The sequence below is a fragment of the Castanea sativa genome, chromosome 11 (genome assembly GCF_040712315.1).
Source record: "Castanea sativa cultivar Marrone di Chiusa Pesio chromosome 11, ASM4071231v1".
Classification (NCBI taxonomy): Eukaryota; Viridiplantae; Streptophyta; class Magnoliopsida; order Fagales; family Fagaceae; genus Castanea; species Castanea sativa.
Window position 1 is genome coordinate 15427858 of NC_134023.1, and position 20737 is coordinate 15448594.

At 33.2% G+C, this 20737-nt stretch overlaps 1 protein-coding gene, 2 long non-coding RNA genes and 1 pseudogene across 4 annotated transcripts in view; 1 reads left to right on the forward strand and 3 right to left on the reverse strand.

Annotated features, from left to right (window-relative positions):
* Positions 1–374: 374 nt before the first annotated feature.
* LOC142617480 (sodium/proton antiporter 1-like) lies at positions 375–7857 on the reverse strand. Of its 2 annotated transcripts, none has more exons than XM_075790363.1 (9): positions 7653–7857; positions 7148–7236; positions 5820–5996; positions 5047–5153; positions 3861–3981; positions 2815–2876; positions 1449–1751; positions 931–1225; positions 375–847 (listed from the first exon to the last, which is right to left on the reverse strand). In XM_075790363.1, the coding sequence occupies exons 1-9, from the start codon at positions 7708–7710 to the stop codon at positions 728–730; spliced, it is 1332 nt and encodes a 443-aa protein (XP_075646478.1). In that variant the 5' UTR covers positions 7711–7857; the 3' UTR covers positions 375–727. The 2 variants fall into 2 exon arrangements, with proteins under 2 accessions (XP_075646478.1, XP_075646477.1); XM_075790362.1 differs by having other exon boundaries at positions 376–847; positions 7148–7276; positions 7653–7850.
* A 431-nt stretch (positions 7858–8288) lies between these two features.
* Positions 8289–11007, forward strand: LOC142616138 (uncharacterized; annotated as a pseudogene).
* A 4993-nt stretch (positions 11008–16000) lies between these two features.
* On the reverse strand, positions 16001–17002 carry LOC142614701 (uncharacterized). The gene is made up of 3 exons (XR_012840513.1): positions 16952–17002; positions 16245–16475; positions 16001–16140 (listed from the first exon to the last, which is right to left on the reverse strand). It is a non-coding gene; the product is annotated as an uncharacterized LOC142614701 (long non-coding RNA).
* Positions 17003–19649: 2647 nt separating this feature from the next.
* Positions 19650–20737, reverse strand: part of LOC142618051 (uncharacterized) — a 43882-nt gene continuing 42794 nt past the window's right edge. Inside the window, exons 2-3 of the long non-coding RNA XR_012841142.1 lie at positions 19939–20138; positions 19650–19825 (exon numbers count right to left, since the gene is read on the reverse strand). This is a non-coding gene — a long non-coding RNA (uncharacterized LOC142618051). The remainder of the gene's footprint in view (positions 19826–19938; positions 20139–20737) is intronic.

Here is a 20737-nt window from a genome sequence, read left to right on the forward strand (position 1 = left end):
ATTTGTTGCAGTCATTTTCCAGGAAAATTTTACATTTGTTTTCGCATTGAGAGATTTAAGTATTCAACCATGATGACTGATTGATGAGTTTTTTCTTTTTAAGAGGCGAGACCCAACATGTGAGATTTTAAATAAGAGGTAGAGTGGAGGAAATAAGAATCAAATTCAGGATCTCGTGTTCTGATATCATGTTAAATTACCGATTGTTTCAAAAGTTTAAGCTATTGGAATATGATAAATTTAACCATTTAACTACACAATTCTAACTAAGGACTTGTTGAAATGCAAGCTATCTAACTATATTTAATTTTCTCTACTTCTTCAAAAATACGTCTTAAAAGAAAGTCAAGTTAAACTCCTTGCAAATACATCACTATATTCAAATATGTGTACTTCGCAATTGTCTATTGTTATAAAGGAGTGGAAACTGAAACATTGATATTACCCCAATCATTTTAACCTTGAAGGTAAGACTCGTTGGATATAAAGCATATTATTACATTTCTCACTGAACTCATCATATTGTGAATCTGACTGACCTGTGGTCAAAATAATCTCAACCTATCTTTTCCACTGGTCTTCCCTTGACTTTCTATATCTCAAAAACCATGTCCACATTCTGAACAACCAGGTGCTCTCAATCTTCACTAGACTAATGTGAATTGCAAAGTTTCTCTACTGCCTTGTTTGAAGCCAGGGAAACATCCAAGCAAAAGCTCTCTATAGTTTATGAACCAGAAAGGAGAGGAAACTGAGCTACAGTTGTAGGTAGGGAGATGGGGAGATTATGTATCGCTAGATAGGCAGCAATACCAGCAACATAACCTGCAAAAGCAAAACCACTCACCTGTACAAAGAAGAATGACTTCTTTTACTAAAAAGAAAAATAAGAGTTTAGTCAATAAAATGTCACTACATAGCAGTCCATACCTTCCGTAAGTACCAAAAGAAGTCCACCTTTTCCATTCCCATGAATGCTACTCCAGCTGCCGAACCAATAATTAGCATGGATCCACCGGTGCTAGCACAATATGCAATCAACTGCCAAAACTGAGAATCCTGGGGGAAGGAGGTGAGGTCATACATCCCCATCGTTGCTGCAACCAGTGGAACATTATCTATAATTGCTGATACGAGTCCTATTGCACTGGCAATCACTTCACTACTAGGAATGTGAGCATCAAGGTAATTCGCCAATTCCTGAAGAATCCCTGCAGCCTCAAGGCTAGGGGAAGAAAAAAAAAACGAGTTTGTTACAATGCAGAAGTAATAACTTAGCATATCTCACGTGTATATGTATCCAAGTATGTTTTTTAGGAAATCAGATTAATATATCATAAATATCTTGATTATAATTCTTCCAGAGACACATAAATACAGGTTTCTAAAAATATATTATGTCGCATAAGAGTACATGAAACATAGTTCAAAATGTGTTCCGTATTCACCTGCTAACGGACAAGAGTATTCCAAGGAAGAAAAGAACTCCTTGAATGTCAATCCGTGATAAAGCTTGTGGCACTTTTAACTTCTGCTTTTCAGATTCGCCATAGTGGATAGAATCAGTTAGAATCCAAAGAACTCCAAGTCCAAGCAGGATACCCATAAAAGGAGGCAAACCAGTTAGGGCCTTGAACACTGGAACAAAAATCAAAGCTCCAATACCTACAAAAAAAACAAGCTGTCCTCGGGGAGCCACCTGTTCGGATGCCATAACATTGGAAGAGTCCTGTTCGTATCCATTAACTTCACTGGACAGAAGAAGAGAAACTCATATCACATCATCCATAATCCAAAAACTTAAACCTAGCCTTTCTAAACTAAAATTCACTGGCTTTGCTTTGACAATACAAGAAGCAAGACTGTTTAAACCTAGATCCTAAGATCACTGAATGGTCTACAAGATTGGATTGGGGAATTGTAAGATTTGACACACTATGTTTAATAACTATAAAAAATTATCATCTTATGTTAACAAATCCAAGAAGTAGAATAGTTTGGAATGTAGCTCAAAAGGTAAAACTTTTTGTTTACAAGTTATAGATAATTTGTAAAGGTTCAAATCCTTGCATTTTTGCAATTAAAATTTGATACAATGTATATAGAGTAATATGTAAGCATATTCTTATTAACAATATCAATATTTTAGATAAGCACATAAATCACAGCTCACAAGATGATAAAAGTTTTCTATTAAATTGAAAAATACATAAGATCTTAATTAAAATATAGATTTTTTACAATTCAAATCTAGATTCCACCATAGTTTGGGACTAAGAGCACTTGCAGCAGTGGAGCTAAATAGCTATATAGCTATTTTAGCTCCACCAAAACACCAAAAAGAAGCATGCAGCAGTGGAGCTAAATCTTTTTTTTTTTAGCTCATTGCTACAGTGCACATCTATAGATAGATGTGCACTGTTCATGAGAGCTAAAAAAAATTAATTTTTTATTTTGCGTTCACATTACTTATTTATTGTGGTGTTTTTATTGTAGTGAGATGTATTATTTTATTGTGGTAGATATATTATTTTATTGTGATGTTTATATTATTTTATTGTGTTGAAAGTTAAAATAGATCCACTGCTGCAGTATGTGTGTAGGTAAAATAAATAAAGTAACTTTTGGTAGAGCTAAATTGCTAAATTTTTAACTCCACTGCTGTGGATGCTCTAAGGCATGGTTATTATTCCACCAGATTCTACAACATGGTGTTTTTTAAAGCGTTTTGGATTGTTTGATGGAGTTGGGATTATAAAATCATAAGGTTTTACAATTTAAATCTAGATTTTAACGACCATAGCAAGAAGGTACCTAGTCAGGGACATAAGAGCCAGTGGGACAGCTAGAGAAACAGCTGAAGGTACAAATAAGTCCTGTAACAAAAGAAAATGCTATAATGGGAACTCTTTATTTAATTTCAGCACTGTGCTTCTGTAATTAAACATTCCCAGTCACTGCAATTGAACAAGTATATCTCAAGTGATTTAAGGAGCTGGCATTGAAAGAGCCACAGCTGGGGAGTGCTAAACTTTAACCATATGCTTTATAAGCTTTTCTTATCACTAATTATAAACAGGTTTCCTTCCCCATATATATATAAAGTTGTTTAAAATTTCATCATTACAGAGTAGATTTTATGAGTGAAGTGATTGACACACAACTTTGCTGTAGTTTAAAATCATCATCAATAAAATTAACTTTATTAAAAAAGTGAATTCCATAAATTTACAGGAGAAATTTCAACTCTGAGAGTTACGAAAGTTTAACATACCTGAAGTCTAAATTTTGAACAGAAAAGTATTTTTCACCACTACAGTTAACTCACATTATACAGCATTTACACCCCTAGTTTTTTCAACATAGATTCATTTGGACAGCTCATGATAGGATCATGCTTAGCTCTCTTTCTCAGACACATATGCAGCAGATAAAGAGAGAGCAAGTATGAGTTGATTACATTAAACACTAAAATCTTGCAAGCTTCACCTTTTACATAATGTATATTTAGCTACTTGGAACACGCAAGCACACATGCGCATCCAACCACACACATATCCAGTCTGTGAACTGAACTCCTAGTACTGCAGTCAGGTCATAAAATTCAAAAGTTTTATATTCTATTACGTTTTAGTGACATTAGGGGAAGACAGTCAGCTAATGCAGATGTTTTGGTTGGATCTCATTGGATTAAATATGCAACAGCAGCATGAAATGTATTGTATCAAGACAGTATAATGAATACCTAGGTGAGAATAAATCACCGCATCATGCATAAGTCCCATATATGGACAATGTAACACATAAATGCAGGCATATTCTGTACATGTGATGATTTAGGTAGAATGATGTTAAAAGACCTTCATTGTTTTCAAAGTTGATATCTGACCGTGCATCCACAGCATAGTAGTGGTAACAGCACCTATGGGAGTCCATGCACCACCTGCATTTGCTGCTATCACAACAACAGCTCCCAGAAGCCTGTCAATTAAATCTGAATCAGAAAGTGGAGATTTATCAATAAAATCAATAATTGAAAAAGAAAAATATGATTGGCAAGGACTTGATCTAAAGTTTTCGAGAAGAGATCAGATAGCAAGCACACAGCCAGTTTCAATGTAGCAGAGATCTCCTTAAAGCCATTAAAGTCAAGCTATTTGGACATGGCAGCAGATAAAAGTGTCTGAGAAACACAATTATCCTGTTATAATATCATTATCTGCACTTCAACAGCATCCCCTTAAACATTTTTAGTTAAGATAAGGTTCATGACTTTGAAGGCATTAAATTCTCTGAAGTTTTGCACATTTTATTGTCCTTGGTTCTGGAAAGAAATAAAAAGATGATATACATTTCATAAGTATTTACTTTCAAATAGCCTTCTACAAGTCATGTCTTCAAAGATTGTGGCTCAGATAAGGTAAGTACATGGTCGGAATATGCAGTGACAAATAGAAAACCTATCTATCATATTAGAGAACCCCTAGTAGATAAAGATCAAGAATAGGATCTTTAATTCTTTATCTTCCTTGCTGATGTGACAGCTAACTCCACATTCTTCATGATAACCATCTTGTACTTTAGTAAGTATTAAGAGTGTTGGAGCATATCCATATATAAATCATACCCATGCCCATCATTTTAAGCTTTTAGAGTAACTATTTGGTTAATATGGTATCACAGCTAAATTTCCTGGTTCAAGCCTCCATGCTTTCTGATACTATAAGTAAAATACACAAACAAAACAACCCCCCTTGGAAATGCACTGAATTAAGAGATCCACCATTAACATATATTCCTGAAATGCATTCTCAAGAAAATAATTATGAAAAAGCTACATTTGAGAACCACAGCTCTAAGTTAAACACCCTAATTTCATATAGTTTTTGAGGATTGTACAGCAGAACTCAAACTTGTAATACTGTAGTAAATATTTTTATTTGAATGAACTGTTGAAATTCAATACATGATAAGAGACTAATGAAATGCAAAACTCATGAAGATTTAAATCACATGAGATAAAATAGAGAAATAATCAGCTCATACTTGCGAAATTCTGATGGAGGTACTAGTTTCCTCAATAAAGAAACCATGAGAATGGTAGACATCACGTTATCAAGGACCGAACTAAGGAAAAAAGTCACGAAACCAATCTGCAATTTTCATGGCTGTGTCAAACTTCATTAACTGTTAAGGAAATGTAGTGTAGAAGGAAAAGACTGATACAGGAAGATTTAGAATCAAATAGACCACTAAGGTCCCTGCAGAGAAATGCATTGGTGGAATAAGACAAGCTACAGCTAATTTCTATAAAAATAAAAATTTAAAAATTCAATATTTTGGAATTTCTTACTGAAAGAGGGACTAAACATCATAATTATGATAGAAAATTAGCTAATAATTTCTGTGTAGCACTTAACTTAAAGAGAAGAATAGCAATTCCATTTTTGATGAATCAGCAGGGGAAACACTTCAGCATCAAGGAATGATGCTGACATGCAATGTTCACTAAGGGACATGGATAAGCTACCCCTATATAGCAACTAATCCAAGTTATTCGATTGATGTACAATAGAAACTGAAGTTTGGACTACAGTGAACAGACAACTTGGTTTGCCCAAGGTTTGTATTAATCTATCCTTTCTTTTCGTAATTTTCCAAGGCTTTTGTTGACCACCAAACTGAATACCAATACCATGAGGGATCAAAACCTTGGACCATAGGGAAAAAATGTTAGTTTAGATGTCAAGATTAAATTTGATATATTAAAACTTCCACATTAGTTAATATGGTTATGTCAGCAAAAATAGAGCACTCACCACCCAGAGGAGAGTCCTCGGCTTTCGGGTGGTTATATTGTCAGTAACCAGCTTAAAACCTTGATGAACATTAACTATCTCCACAATGGTCATTGCACCAAACAAGAAAAATACTATTTCACTGACTTCTGCAGATGCATTCGTTAGCTCTGAAACAGCTATATCAGTTGAAGGAGCCTACACAAGTCAAACACCCACACAAAGTAATTAAGATTGAAAAAAAAAGAACCCCGCATTGCAATCAATACGTTTTTAACATATAGCCACATCATTGTAGCAAGAGGCATTAAGACCTTGAAGTTTGTATAAAAGGATAAAGAAAGTAGATTGCACTAAAAACATACAATAAGTTTATTTCAGATGAAACTTACGAGAAAAAGCTATTATTTCACAATACCAAACATATAAAAAGTTTATAAGAATCATCTGACATAAATATCCTCATCTCTCTTGCTCATGGGGGCTGTTGTTGGGGGGGGGGGGGGAGGGGGAGGATTCCTTTTTCCATATAAATGATTCTATCTAGAGACCTAGCCAATGCATCCAGCTAGCAAGGTTGGTCTGAATGAAAAATACTTATGAATTAGATTTCCCAAAGTAGCATCAATGTATAGATATTCTTAAATGATTTGAATTTGACTAGTAAGAGTAGAAATAATACTTGATTTTAAGGAAGCCTTACCCTAATCTCTATTACATTAAAAAAATAAAAAATAAAAAGTCCAAAATGCCTTCAGGATCATAGGAGTGTAAACTAGATTAAAAAAAGAAAAAAAAAACCACTATAAACTCACAAAAGAGCAACACTTTGAATATACTGTTTTAGGGAAGAGGGGAGGGGGGGGGGGGGGAATTCAATTCAGCACCTGTCATATCTAAAGCTAAAAATTAACAGAAGTGTTCAAAAGTTTGATCTCATTTCATATCATAAGTAACCATATATTATCAACATCTGGCAGAAGAATTAGTCAGTCCCATAAGCAACTTTGATGTCTTAATCTCAACACCAAACGAAGTAACAAACTCATCAATTAAACCGATGTTAATGGTGGTCCTAGTGAAAGTGATGTTGCACTAATCACAATCTGTCACCTCCACAAGTAGTGAAATTTGTAATATTGTTATGTCTATGGCATTGTTGAATTTACATTACTATGCCAAGGAACTCAGCATTAGAAAAGGATATATCAACTGAAAACAGCCCATAAATGCCTACTTGGATATATGAAGCCTTCCTTGCCAGCAAAACTTATATCATAGAAGGAATCATCAACGGGTCTTGGCTAGATAATATGTCATTAATTTCAAGTAGTGAGAAAGAATCTTACCCCAATGCTGCGCACTGCCCATAAGCTCACGGCCATCAGTAATCCTAATCCACTTTTATTGAAAGCTAAAGATTCTTCAAAAATGATGCCTGCATATCCTATTACAAATATCAATGCCATCGCAACATCCTATATCACAAGGCACGATCAAAACAACCAAGGTTATACTAGTTTCTCAAAAAAAAGAAAAACAATTTAGTAACTAAAGTAATTTAATAATAATTTAGCACAAGAAATTTAGTGTTGAATTTCCACCTACACCAAAAATCAATTAATGTTTTAATTTGATATTGAAGAATAATCATCAAAAGCAGACAACATAAATTGAAACTATCTCTCAATAAATTGGAAACTATGTCTCAACAAATCGTAAATTGTAATGATTCTCATGAAATAATTCTCAAAAACTTACAAACATTTATTGATATTAGAGAGTTATTACACTTGGATAGACGAAAAAAAGTGGCATATGAAGCTATTACAAATGAAAAGAGTTACAACTTACAATTGAAGGAATTCGGAACATTGGATAGTTTAGTTACAAAAGGATTTTTTTTTTTCATATAGAGAATTGGATGCTAGGAAACACCACATCTTGTATTCTGGGAAAGACTCCTTTAAATAAGCTTAGAAAGAAGCCTCTTGAGTCTTGAAGTATGAAGTTTCTTCTTTGCTTTTGGATCACGTTTCAGGTTCTCCGCTCTGTAGAAACTGCTACACAAATATGTAACTTAAAATGGGGCTGAAAGGATTGTTTTGTTTTTTTTGTTTTTATTTTAAAAAAATAAAGTAGAACGAATGCTACGATTTCCCATTATTCACGAAATTGTATGCTACCAAGGCTGTGCTGTGTCTGTGTGTGCGAGTTGTTGTTGTTGGTACAATCTAGGAAGCATGCACATTTCATTAGGATGTCATACCCGTATTATACTGGTGTTGTTCCAACCTTGTCATGTTATAAATTTTCAGAAATTTCTCGTGTCCTCGTACTCTTATCCATGTCCGTGGTTCCTAGAGTACAATTAGTTATTTGAAAAGAAGATTTTTTATTGCAATTTTTGTTACTACGAATTACGTAGTGAGCAGGTAACTGATTCCGGTGTCTATATTTACCATCTTGAAAAGAAGTTGTAGTTAATGTTGGAACTTCACCACCGACACATGTACACTCCCTCACCGCACCTCCTTCACTTGCGGCCTCACCTGCAATCCTGACTCGACCCGAGTGACCCACCTCGTTCTCGACCCAGTAGGTTACTCAGGTACACTCACCCCACTCATTTCTCAACTCTCCCAACTCACTTACCTTGACCTCTCTGATAACTATTTCTTTGGCCCTATACCTTCTTCCATTTCCTCTCTTTCAAACCTCCAAACCCTTAGTCTCCGATCCAACTCATTCTCTGGCTCAGTCCCTGTATCCATTACCAACCTTAAATCTCTTGACTCGTTGGACCTTTCTCACAATTCTTTAACTGGGTTTCCTCCAAACTCAATCAACTCGCTCTCAAACTTGAGAAGACTCGATCTGAGTTACAACAAACTCACTGGGTCACTCCCTAAACTCCCACCAAACTTGCTTGAACTCGCTCTAAAGCACAGTTCTTTATCTGGGTATCTCTCAAACTCGTCTTTTGACGGGTTGACTCAGTTGGAAGTGGTGGAACTCAGTGAAAACTCTTTCACGGGGACACTACAACCTTTGTTTTTTCTCTTGCCGTCACTTCAACAAGTTGACTTAGCCAATCACAGCTTGACACGTATCGCGGTTTAGAAGCCCGCCGGTGGCAACAGCAACCTGGTGGCCCTAGATTTGGGATTCAACGGCATTGATGGATACTAGCCTGTAAATTTCGCTAGTTATTCTCTGTTAGCGTCTCTAACACTTCGTTACAACCGAATACGTGGCACAATTCTTAGGAATTTTGTGTGTTTAAAAAATATAATAATTTTAAATTATAATAAAGGTAAGTTATTAAAATTTATCTAAAAAACAGAAAGGTTTATGAGCGCACACTTGAACACATGCTCAGAGGCTAGTTGAACACGTGCTCATAGGCTAGTCATTATAAATAAATAAATAAGTAAATTACATATTTTGCACGTTACTTTTTGTAAATATTTTCTTTTCAAATCTCAAAAATAGAAATATTTTTTCAAAAAATTATTTTTGTTTTTAATATTTTGAAAATTGTTCTTAAAAGTGAGAGTCAAACACGTAAAATATAAAAATTATTATCTAAAAACTAGTTTCAAGTTCAATTTTTTGAAGATAAAAAATTTATACTGTTTTGAAAACAAAAACAAAAATCCTCTTACCAATCAGGTCCTAAGTATCTAGAAAAAGATATTTAGAGTTAGATTTTCAGATTGATTTGATAATAAAAATCAATCATCAATAGCAAATATCTCTCCCAACTAAAAAAAAAAAAAATTATATACTAAGGTAATGTGGTGAAAGTATACTAATTTATGTTATAAGATGGTGAGTTGCTGAGTTGTGACTATAAATATATATATATATATATATATATATATATATATATATATATATATATTTTTTTTTTTTTTTTTTTTTTATTGGCTAATAAGGGACAAAGAATAGTATTAATAGAACAAGGGATTTCAACATTTTAAACCCCATACTACTCCTCTAACATAAGATAGGATAATCAATGAGACCGTTTTATTAAATCAATCTTTCAAAGTGTGTTGGTTCTCCAAACAAAAAAAAAAAAAAAAAAATCTCATACAGGATGATAGGATTCAGATGTATGGATCTCACATGTATGGTATAATAGCAAAAACAAGGGAGGAAAGTAAAACCCAACCATCAACCAAAAAAATGCTTGATAAAACCCACCTCCTTAATATGTGGGGACTTCCATTTGTTGCATCAAACTGAGCAAAGAAGTGTGATGAGTATGATGAGTATTATGCATTTGTGGGTAAAATAATTTTTTTATCACACTCCTAAGTTTTTTTGTAATTGAAAAATGTAGTAATCACAAATTATAATGAATGCAAATTATTTAAATTTACCTAAAAAATAGAAGAGTTTCTGAGCACGGGCATGAGCGTGTGCTTAGAGGCTAGTTTATAGTATACGCTTTTGTAGTAGTTATAAAAATTTGAAGGTAAAAAACAAAATATTTACGGATTTGCAACAATTAAAAAAAAAAGCAATAGATGGACTTTAAATATTCTATGAATAAATAGCAAACACTAATCTTTTTTATAGATTAAGATAAACATGGAACTGGTAGTTAGTTTGTTTTTTATTTTGCACATAGGAAAGACATCCATTAACAATTTAAAATTTAAAAAACTCAACTTCTACACAAATACAAACTTCCACCACCATGCACACGTTCTCCCATTTGCATTATGCAATTCAAGCTGTACTCTTAGAAATCTCTCTTACTCGGTTACTCCTTAACTAAACTTAAAAATTTTAGATAAGTTAAAACTTAAAAATCTTAAGTTTAAACTTATCTAAAATTTCTTTCTCAAAATAAAAATAAAAAACTTATCTAAAATTTAAGACTTTTAACTATTCATAAACACATCTGCTAGTATTACCAAAAAAAAAAAAATTCCTAACACCTACACTTCTACACTGACGTTCAGTATCCACTTAAAAGTACAAAATTAAGTCTTAATAAAAATTGGATAGAATAATCAATTATCACTTTTTAAAAAATAAAATAAAATAAAATTCTCTACTAATTTTTTTTCCTAATATCTTTCCTTCTTTCTCCTAAATAAGGCTGTTTTATAATTTTCAGGATAAAATTTTGCTATCACTGAGTAGGGGACATGACACCAAAATAGCATTGAAATCATATATTTGGGTGTGAATTTGTTTTGATCATATTAGTGGTTCTAAAAATATTGATGTTTATCCCACATTAGTTGTGTGTGTCTAGTGTTCGCTGCTTATAACTTCAATCTACAACTACAAAGGTTGGGTCATTTTGTAGTTGTACTCTGGTTAGTAATGTATTATAAATCCGATTTAAAACATTAATATTACTATTTTCGTGTATGTTCTAATAAGTATTACTGTTTACTCAAAAGAAATGTGCAATTTGTTTTTGATGGAATAAATTTGCAATTATTGATCTATCAAAAAGTGTAAACCTCACATTGAAATAAGTGAAAAATTATAACATTAATCCCAAAAAATAAGCTAATTAAAGAATGTAAGTGTTACACATATAAATAAACTGAGGCATAATATAGCAATTATTTATTTTACAAAACAAAGAATTACTAAGGAGTTGTGCATGATTGAATGCAAGTTTTACCTTCTTCTCTCACCCAAACTCAACTAACAACAAACTACGATGCTTTGGCCTATATGCAATCCACTAAAAAAGTCATCCTGCATTTAAAAACAAAAAAACAAATACATGGTTGTTGTGCTTTTTATTTTTATTTTTTTGATCACATTAGAAATTATTGTAAAGAAAATTCTATAATTAAAAGGAAAATAAAATACAATGTAGAGAGATGTGAGGTAAAAAAAAAATTGTTCAAACACCAAAATAACACAATAAATAAAAATATTAAAAGTAAAAATGATGCACTGATTCCTAATTATAGCATGTGTAAATTATTAATGGTTAGTGGATTTTGCAACCATAAAAAAATTCTCCAAAAAAAAAATTACGATACCTTGAAGAAAAGTTACATACCTTTTAATGAAATAAAGCAAAGTTTGTAGAACAATTTTTTTTTTCACTTCAGCTGTAGCACACTTCAACGGATGTAGCACTCAAAGAACGTGTTTTTCTCTTCTAGTTTCTGGCGTGTTTCTCTCTTCTATCAATTAAGCCACACGTACGCTACTTTTATACAAAGAATTAGCCGTTTGATAGAAATTGTATTTCAATTAGGAATAGGAATGGTAATCTTTGATAAACAATTGAGAAGAGTTTTTGTAGATGGGCAACTGACGGAAATTCTATTTAAATTTGGAATAATAGGAATAGGAAGAGTATTTGTTTGTGAGAAGTTCTATTGAGAACTTTTATTGTACACATAACAGAGTAATGGGAAGTGTTTTTTTTTTTTTTGGTGAGAAGTTTTATTCAGAAAACATGGGGAAGGTAAATACGTGGGGTGTTTTTTAAGCTATCAAGTATTTTTAGAGAATCCTTTTAATATATGCAGATAATCTATGATTGTGGGAGAGTGGTAGTTTTATTTGAAATTTTAGCATTTGAACATTAATATATTACTTGAGTATTTTTTTTTTTTTGAAGAGTTTTTAAATGTGTAGTTATCCACAAATTTGATAAAAAAAAATAAAAAAAAGTGGCTAGGTAGGCGTTTTTGGATAGAACGTGGGATATTTTTTTTTTCAAGTTAAGAACGTGGGTAGATAAATTTTTTTTGTAATGGGGTAGATAACTTATTTGATAGAACGTGGGGATTTTTTTTTTCATTAGGTTTCTTGTTTTATTTTTTTTATGAGATGGTTTCTTGTTTTTAATTTTTAAATAGAAGTTAAAAGTAGTTTAAATTGTAATCAAACTTATATATATTTCTATTTAGTTTTTTTTTTTTTTTTTTTTGATAAACTTGAGAATGTTTTTAAAAAAATTATTTGAAGATAAATGTGGGGTTGTTTTTTTTTTTTTAAGGAAAAAAAAACAACAACAACAAATGTATAGTTGCATTGAAGAAATGGGTTAGTAAGAGAGTAATTATATTTTGTAGGAAATGTTTTAGGTGAAAGTTTTATCTTCAAATTTTTGTCATACTTAAACGTAGGCTGTAGGGATATTTTAGAACTAAAAAATTCGGTCCAAACAAAACAAGCTCTTAAATAGTAGTATAGATAAGAGAATAAAAGAAGTGGGTTAGTGAGAGAGTGATCCTACTTTGTAGGAAATGTTTTAGGTGAGAGTTAGAGATATATTTTTTCAGTGTTATCCTCAAGTTTTGACCATGCTTAAACATAGGCTTTAGGGGTATTTTAGAACAAAACAAATTTGGTCAAAATAGGAAATACTCCTTAAATAGTAGTATAGATAAGGGAATAGAAGGAGTGAATTAGTGGGAAAGTGGTCCTATTTTGTAGGAAATGTTTTAGGTGAGAGTTAGAGATATATTTTTTCAGTGTTATCCTCAAGTTTTGGCCATACTTCTATTTTAGAACAAAAAAATCATGTCCAAACAGGAGAAGCCTCTTAAATAGTAGTATAGATAAGGAAATAGAGCTCATCTTTTTTTTTTTAATGATAAGTTTCAAATTTGAAGTGTGAGAATTCTTTTTGTGATAAAGATAATCTCCTTAATTTAAAAGACAAAAAAGTTTGGACAAATATGTGGGGTCTACCGTTTTCAAGTTATTTACAACTATGTTATTAAAAAAAATTTCTGTATCTTAAAAACACCTTCTTAACTGTTTTCAAAATCTTGTTTTAAATCAGAAAAATAGGATACAATTTTTTGAAAACTATATTTAAAAAATATTAGCTAAATAATAAATTCAAAAGTAAAACCCATCATTTTATGAATATATTACAAAAAAAAAAAAAAAAAATATATATATATATATATTTAAATATTGTTACTAAACCGCAAGTTTTCTTCTTAAAAAAAAAAAATAAATAAAAAACACTTAGTTAAGCATAAACGTGCGTGAAGTATCATTACCTCAAATGAGTGCTTTCCAACTAGACAGAGTATCAGAAAACCCTTCGAATTCCACAAACAACACAGTAGCGTGTGACAGTATACACACTACCACCGGCCAAATCGGCCCAATACCATCATTTTTAAAAAAATGTAGGCAGAAAACACTGTTTCGGAACTAAATGGGGATATACCACTTTTTTCAGTACTCGAGTTTGGTGAACTCGAGTACTGGATATTACACTTCCACCGTGGCATGCCAACGTGGCGTTTTGGATTTAAAAAAATGTCACCTAGTACTCGAGTCTGTTGAACTCGAGTACCGTATGATCTGGTACCCGAGTTTAGGGAACTCGGGTACCAATCTGGATTGACACTGGAATTGCTGATGGGATATGCCCGAGTGATACTCGAGCTTCATGTGCTCGAGTACTGTGAACAGTACCCGAGTTTTTGAAGCTCGAGTACCAATCTGGATTGGCCCGAAGTTCTTGGGTCATGCCAATTACCATCAACTTGATTTTTTACAGTATTGTTAGTAAGGTCCTGCTCCTTTATATATGCAAAGTACCTGAATTTGTTGAGCCCATTCATTGTTGCCAATCAACATAACAAAGTAGCAAAATATATGCAATATTCTTGCCAAATTACCCAGATAAAGCCACATAATGTGATATAACTATGACTTTGTTCCTTAGCATCTGACATCTCAGCATCCTCATAAAAGTAAATAAATAAACTTTAAACAAGCTTCTTAAATTGAAAAATGGGAATTTTGTATTTCGTATGGCTTTATCGATATAATAACATAATTACACAACACTCAAAATGTTGAGCTCCACTTTAGCCATTCAACTCTAATCCTCAGCATCCTAACTATTTTCTCCTTTCAAGCTTAATATACACGACAAGAATGATCACTTCCGTTTATGTTCCGACTACTAATCACAACCGTTCCCCGACCGTCTCTTGAAAAAGTAAGACTCAAATCAGTGTTGAATTGAGCATGTCTTTACTTAACAAGTACCTCAAGATGTTAAAAAAAAAATTAAAAAAGAATGAAAAGTGGCACAATGATTTTCAAAATCATGTCTGCAAAAACATTAGGCAAGGATAAGATGTGGCATTGTAATTGAACAAGGAGAAGTCCAAGTCAAAATCATGCACCTTTTTTTAACCGGATAAAAACAAATCTATTAAAAAAATGAGGAGCCAAACCATAAGTCTCCATGACAATGATGGAAAAAAAAGACAACCAAACTTTTACTAAGCTCAAAACATCTACCACTACAACCAAAGGTTTTTTTTATACCCCAAAGGGGAGATTCGAACTAGTGACCCCCACTTCATAAGGGGAGCCACAAGTTGCCACCTTATGTACAGTTCATAAGAAATAACAAATAAATAACCTAAATTCTGAAGCCAAAAATTTCATGAGTCTTGCATGCAGTATCTATGAGACCAATTAGGTGAACTAATTAAACTCTGCTGCTCCTTGCTATTGAACTTGCATTAACATTGCCAATGACAAAACAACAGTTTTTATTTTAACCATTAGTACAATAACTTCACAAAGTCTCATCTAACTTAAGTCGATAGCAATCAATATTTGGAAAGTGTAGAGGATTTTAACAAAGAAAATTGGTTGTGTGGTTACACTAAAATTACAAGTCAACAAGTTACTAGCACAATGATACAAGATATAAATCCTCATATGGGTGAGACAAGATTTACACCTACCTATGACCCAGAAGAAAACATACCAACTTAGTGACTGCTGCAAGGTTCTAAAATTATATGCAATAACTCTTATATGTTATTGTTATTTAAAAGATACAATGGTTACTGTAAACTTTTAAAAACATTAAGATGCAATAACAAATTGTATGTTATTTACAAGATGCAAAGACTACGTACATTTCTGGAAATATCTAACCAAAAAGACAAAAGAAAAATTAGAAGTAGCCGGCAAAAACTGAAAACACTGAAAACATGGAAAAGAATAACATAGATGTGTGGCTGTAAGAAGATTTTTTTTAAAAATAATTAAACTTTAGTTTCTCAGCTGGGGGGAAAAACATTGATAAGCATATATCTAACAAAAAAACAAAATATAACATTCTAACTAATCTTAGTACTTTGAGTTAGTATCTTGCCCTCTTCTTAATGTTATCAAAAAAATTTAACAAAAAATCACTTACAGTGTGGAAGGGCACATTGTCCTTGCCCATAAACTGATACAACTCTACATCTTCAGGATTCTTCCACCACTTCTCCCATTCAGGTGTGTGGCAAGCAGTAATAGAAACATATCCAATAGGCGCATCAAACTAGACATAGAAAACCTATCCACCACAAGTAAATAGAAAGGTCAATTTGCCAAAATTTGAGATAAAACTTGAAGAGGCTAGCATGAATTCAGCATGTTCGTCTATCAACAACTAATAACCTTATCACTAAATCTCTCAAGTGGAACTGGAACCCCCCACTTCAGATCCCTGGTAATACATCGTGATTTCAGCCCTTCTTTAAGCCAGGCATTTGTTGTTTGAATAGCATTCTGGCTCCAAGATCCAGCCACCGACATTTTGTCGATGTATTCTTCCAATTTGTCCTTCAACAAGGGGAGTTCAAGAAACAGGTGGTTTGTGTCACGAATGTGTGGTGTCGTCTGACAGACCTGTTAGCAGACAAAGCTCATGGATCAACTACAAGAAATGTATAAATAAAACAAAATGGCATAATATCATACATCTACTGACAATAGCTTTCTTTCTTTTTTTTAATAGTTTTTCTTCTTCTCAGAAAATTATGGAAGAAAAATATGATGCTGAGGGCTCTGAAACAGGCCCCAACAAGATTACTAAGCACTAGTTTTCTTGTAATATAGCTTGCAGAAAAAGGTCCTTGTTTCATAATGATTTAAATTTGGTTTATAGCTTCAAAACGTAACAACCAAAACAATCAGAGGATGAAAAATTTATTCATGTGAAAGAGAAACAATCAAATGTCTGAGATAAAATGTCTTTTTTGGACAAACTACATATTTTAAAAAGCTGAATGCGCAACATGGATAACATTTCATACAATCAGGTTCCTCATTTAGAATTTGATAATACAAAATAGAGACCTCAATATTAGAAGTAAGTTTTGTACCTTGCACCTAGGATCTTTTAATTCTGTCGGATTCAAAAGACTGCCACAATTGGGGCACGGTTCATGCATTTGTATGCAAGAGTTGCCACTTCGTTGAGTTCTTGCACATCAAATTTCCCTTCCAGGTGGGAATCCACAATTTCCTCCCATCCAACTTTTCCCTCAATATTCATTGCTGCCTATTCATCAAACAAGAAATTACATTAAAATAGCAAGCATACGTGACTGCGACCAGGTCAACAATTATGCAACACAAGCCAACAATGAATGAAGTGAAATGAAGTTGTGAAATGAAGTTGTGAAAACATTCAAACATAAAATAACTAAACTTGTCACACAGAATTTAAAACCCATTCAAGGTGCTTACAATTTCAGTTTCTAGGCTATGAAGCCAAAAGATACTCACCGATCTCGCTCATGTACAAGGGTTTCCATTAGGGTTGGGAACTCCTTGCTCATCTCTTAATACAATAGGGTTAGCACGTCAAAGCAATCCATTTCCTTCAGCTGAAGATAAGAGAAAATTACAATTAACTAAATTCAGCAACAAAAAAATGAATTTCTAAATTCATATAGATACATAGCATTTGGTATTCCTACATATGGCCATAACATATGAAAATAGGAATCGTATTAATGATGATAAATTATGAATATAAGAAAGCTTACCATTTTTTTAAGATCCTCAGGGCTTGGTAAAAATACGGCATGAAAAAGTAAGAAGTATAGTAGTTTTATCTTGTGCCACAATGGCATTTTTGCCCAAGTCCTCTGTATTGTAATATGCTTCAATCAAAATCAACGTTTTAATAAGGTAGTCCTTAAATTGTAAAAAGAAAGAGGGCAGGGAGGAACAACAGAGTACAGATCGGTACTTGGAAACACACACAAAAAGCATAGGCTAATAAAAACATAAGGAAACCAAAAGATTTTTAGTTCTTTGACAAGCTGGACATTTGAGAAGCCTACACTATGAGATGGTAAACCTTAAAGAGAACCAAGGGTGATCAGTAGCAGAATGTATAAGATCTACCATGGTCATCGCTTACTACACACAAGAAGATTAATTCCAGTTATGATAAAATTATTATGGTTCTTCACATTTCAAAAAGAAAGCAACCAAGTTTGGTCCCAAAATTTGGGGTGGCTATGGATTTTCAACAGACTAGTTAGGCCAGCCACATGTTTCTTTTCTGCCATTCTATTTTACCAAAAATTCATAATCTATTACCTCCTTAATTGATATGTCATTTTTTGTACTTTTATTAATGTTATTTTTAGTCTTCCTCTACCTTTTCTCCATTCCCTCAACTTGAACCAACTCACTCCTTCTCACTGGTGTATTGATCCATTTTCTATAAACACAACCAAACCATTGCACAGAGGTGGCACCACCCTATTGCACAGAAAGATCTGAAAGAAGTAGGGAAACACCTTAAAGTATTTGAGTAAGATAAATAAACATCTTTCTTTTCAGGTTTGTGTTGGTTAAACTTTGGGGGAAAGTTACATGTTCTACCTAAGGCTGCTATCCAACTTTATTCAGTTTTTTTTTTTTCACTATACTGTGCATATGATTCTCACCCCAAGTTGACATAAAAATTAGAGCTTACCAGGCACAAAGTATGCAGGTTTGTGAGCCATATCTCCAACAGTAGTACTTTCTAGTAGCTCACCCTTCAAAATCAAACAGATTATAATTCTACACACTATGGGATTGTGGCATAAATCAATAAGAAAGCAATTGAAACTCATTGTAGGAGAAACAAGAGTAGAAACTGGCCAACCTTCTAAGCATAATCCAGCAGATCCATTGCACTTTTTGAGTTGCATGGGGCACACTAGCAATTGCAAGCACATTAGTCCCTGAGTGCCACAGTGACACCAGTTCTGATCAGCTGAACATTGCACCTGATATGACTAGGCAGACAAATTTAACCTAACAACATCAGGTTTGATTTTCAGCAATTCACTTGTTACCTAGGAATAGTGTTGCACATCCACATAAGGATGCAATTCTACTGAATAGCAGAACAAACAGATTCCAAAATCTTACAAAATGCTAACAGAGGATAAATTAGAAGAGCAAAGAGTGAAAGGAGGGATCAAAACATAAAAGGATCACAATGTGGGCAACATTGCTGATGATTTCATCATGACCATTTATATAGTTGATACTGTACACTACTACAGAATCCAATCTCATTATAAAAACTGAGCAGCTCATGCTTCTCAAACAATCTAATCTATGAACATAAGTTTTTGAGCCCCATCAAGCAGAAAGTATTGGACAAACAAAAGAAAAGAACAAACAAGTGCATCCAGATGCATTTATAACCAAAGAATAATTCAATGAATACTCTGATAAAGCAACTCAGAAATTAACAAAGAGAAAAGAAATAGAGAAGAAAGAAAAGAGAGAGCAAGCAATAATGTAGTGAGCTTAAATACACACCTCAGAACGCAGATATGGAACAGATACAGAGGTAAAAACAAATCCAGCAATAATGTAATAAGAAGGAGGTCTGCCCCTGATGTGTGCTGGGATGAGCCGCTTGTGAGTAGATACATAAGCTCTAAAAGGTTATAAATAATATATCTGCACTGACTTTCTTCTTCATTATATTATTCTGGGTCTTTTATTTTCAGGGGGGACAAGGGTTGAAAAAAGTAGAACTACACTCTTGACATACCTGTATATGCTCCATTCTTCTCATAATCTTTAATGAAGTGCTCAATAACTGGTGTTGGTATGACATAACCAATGTTCTCCACATCTTCATGCTTAAGAGACTGAAATGCAATACCCACACACTTTCCCTTATCATTAAAAGCTGGCCCACCAGAATTTCCAGAGTTTATTGCAGCATCTATCTGGGAAAAAGTATGTCAGAGACAAGGGACAACAAAAAATTTGTCAATAAACAAGTAATAAATGATAAAAAAACAGTAAGTCTTAACAGAAGATAAGATCAAAATTCTAGAACCTGGAGTCCGAGAAGTTCTGTTGACCCATGAACATAAGAAAGTATCTCAATGCGTGACACTACACCACTAGTCACAGAGATTGTGTCACCCCCAATTGGGTAGCCCACTACAGTTACAGCATCTTGGAGTGCAGGCAGATCTCCAAACTCCACAGGTGAAACTCCTTCCCAAAACTCATCATCACTCACTGTCAACAACGCTGAGGCATCGCAAAATAGGGGTAGGAAAGTACCCATTGGATTATATATACATGAATTGGAACTATATCTTTTGCTGAGTTGTTAATACTATTTCTAAAGATTAACTAGAATTAAACAAGGCATTAGGATTGCACATGACTGTGGAACCATAAATTGATGAATCATCAACATGTTCTTTGTCTTGTATTTTGGAGCACACCAGCATCTTGTACAAATTCATTTCATCAACATGCAAATTACGATTTCTTCAATATTTTTATACAACTTTTAAGAAATTCGAACAAAAACGCATAATAACTACAAGATACCTGGTTGGATAAGTAAAAGATATTTGAGTTGATAAAACCATAGTTAATAATTCTTCTTCTTCTTCTTCTTCTTCTTCTTCTTCTTCTTCTTCTTCCTTTCTATCTTTGATTAATTACTATTTAGATTTCTATTAGTACTATTGCAACCCAAGAACTAACTCTTCATGTCACCCACCAATCTACACATTTAGCTTTAAGCTATTGGCACTTTCTTCCCAATCCAATTCATCAAAATCCATCACGTATGTAGTTATGTTTCTCAATAAAAGCAACTTCACACCGGCACACAC

Excerpts from the sequence above, each read along its gene's own strand:
- LOC142617480 (XM_075790362.1), bottom strand. The coding sequence starts at position 7,673 with ATGTTCCGAATTCCTTCAATT. Across the intron at positions 5,997-7,147 it reads GGGCAGTGCGCAGCATTGGG|GCTCCTTCAACTGATATAGC; the intron begins GTAAGATTCTTT and ends TGACTTGTGTAG. Across the intron at positions 1,752-2,814 it reads GCTCTTATGTCCCTGACTAG|TGAAGTTAATGGATACGAAC; the intron begins GTACCTTCTTGC and ends TCTTCTGTCCAG.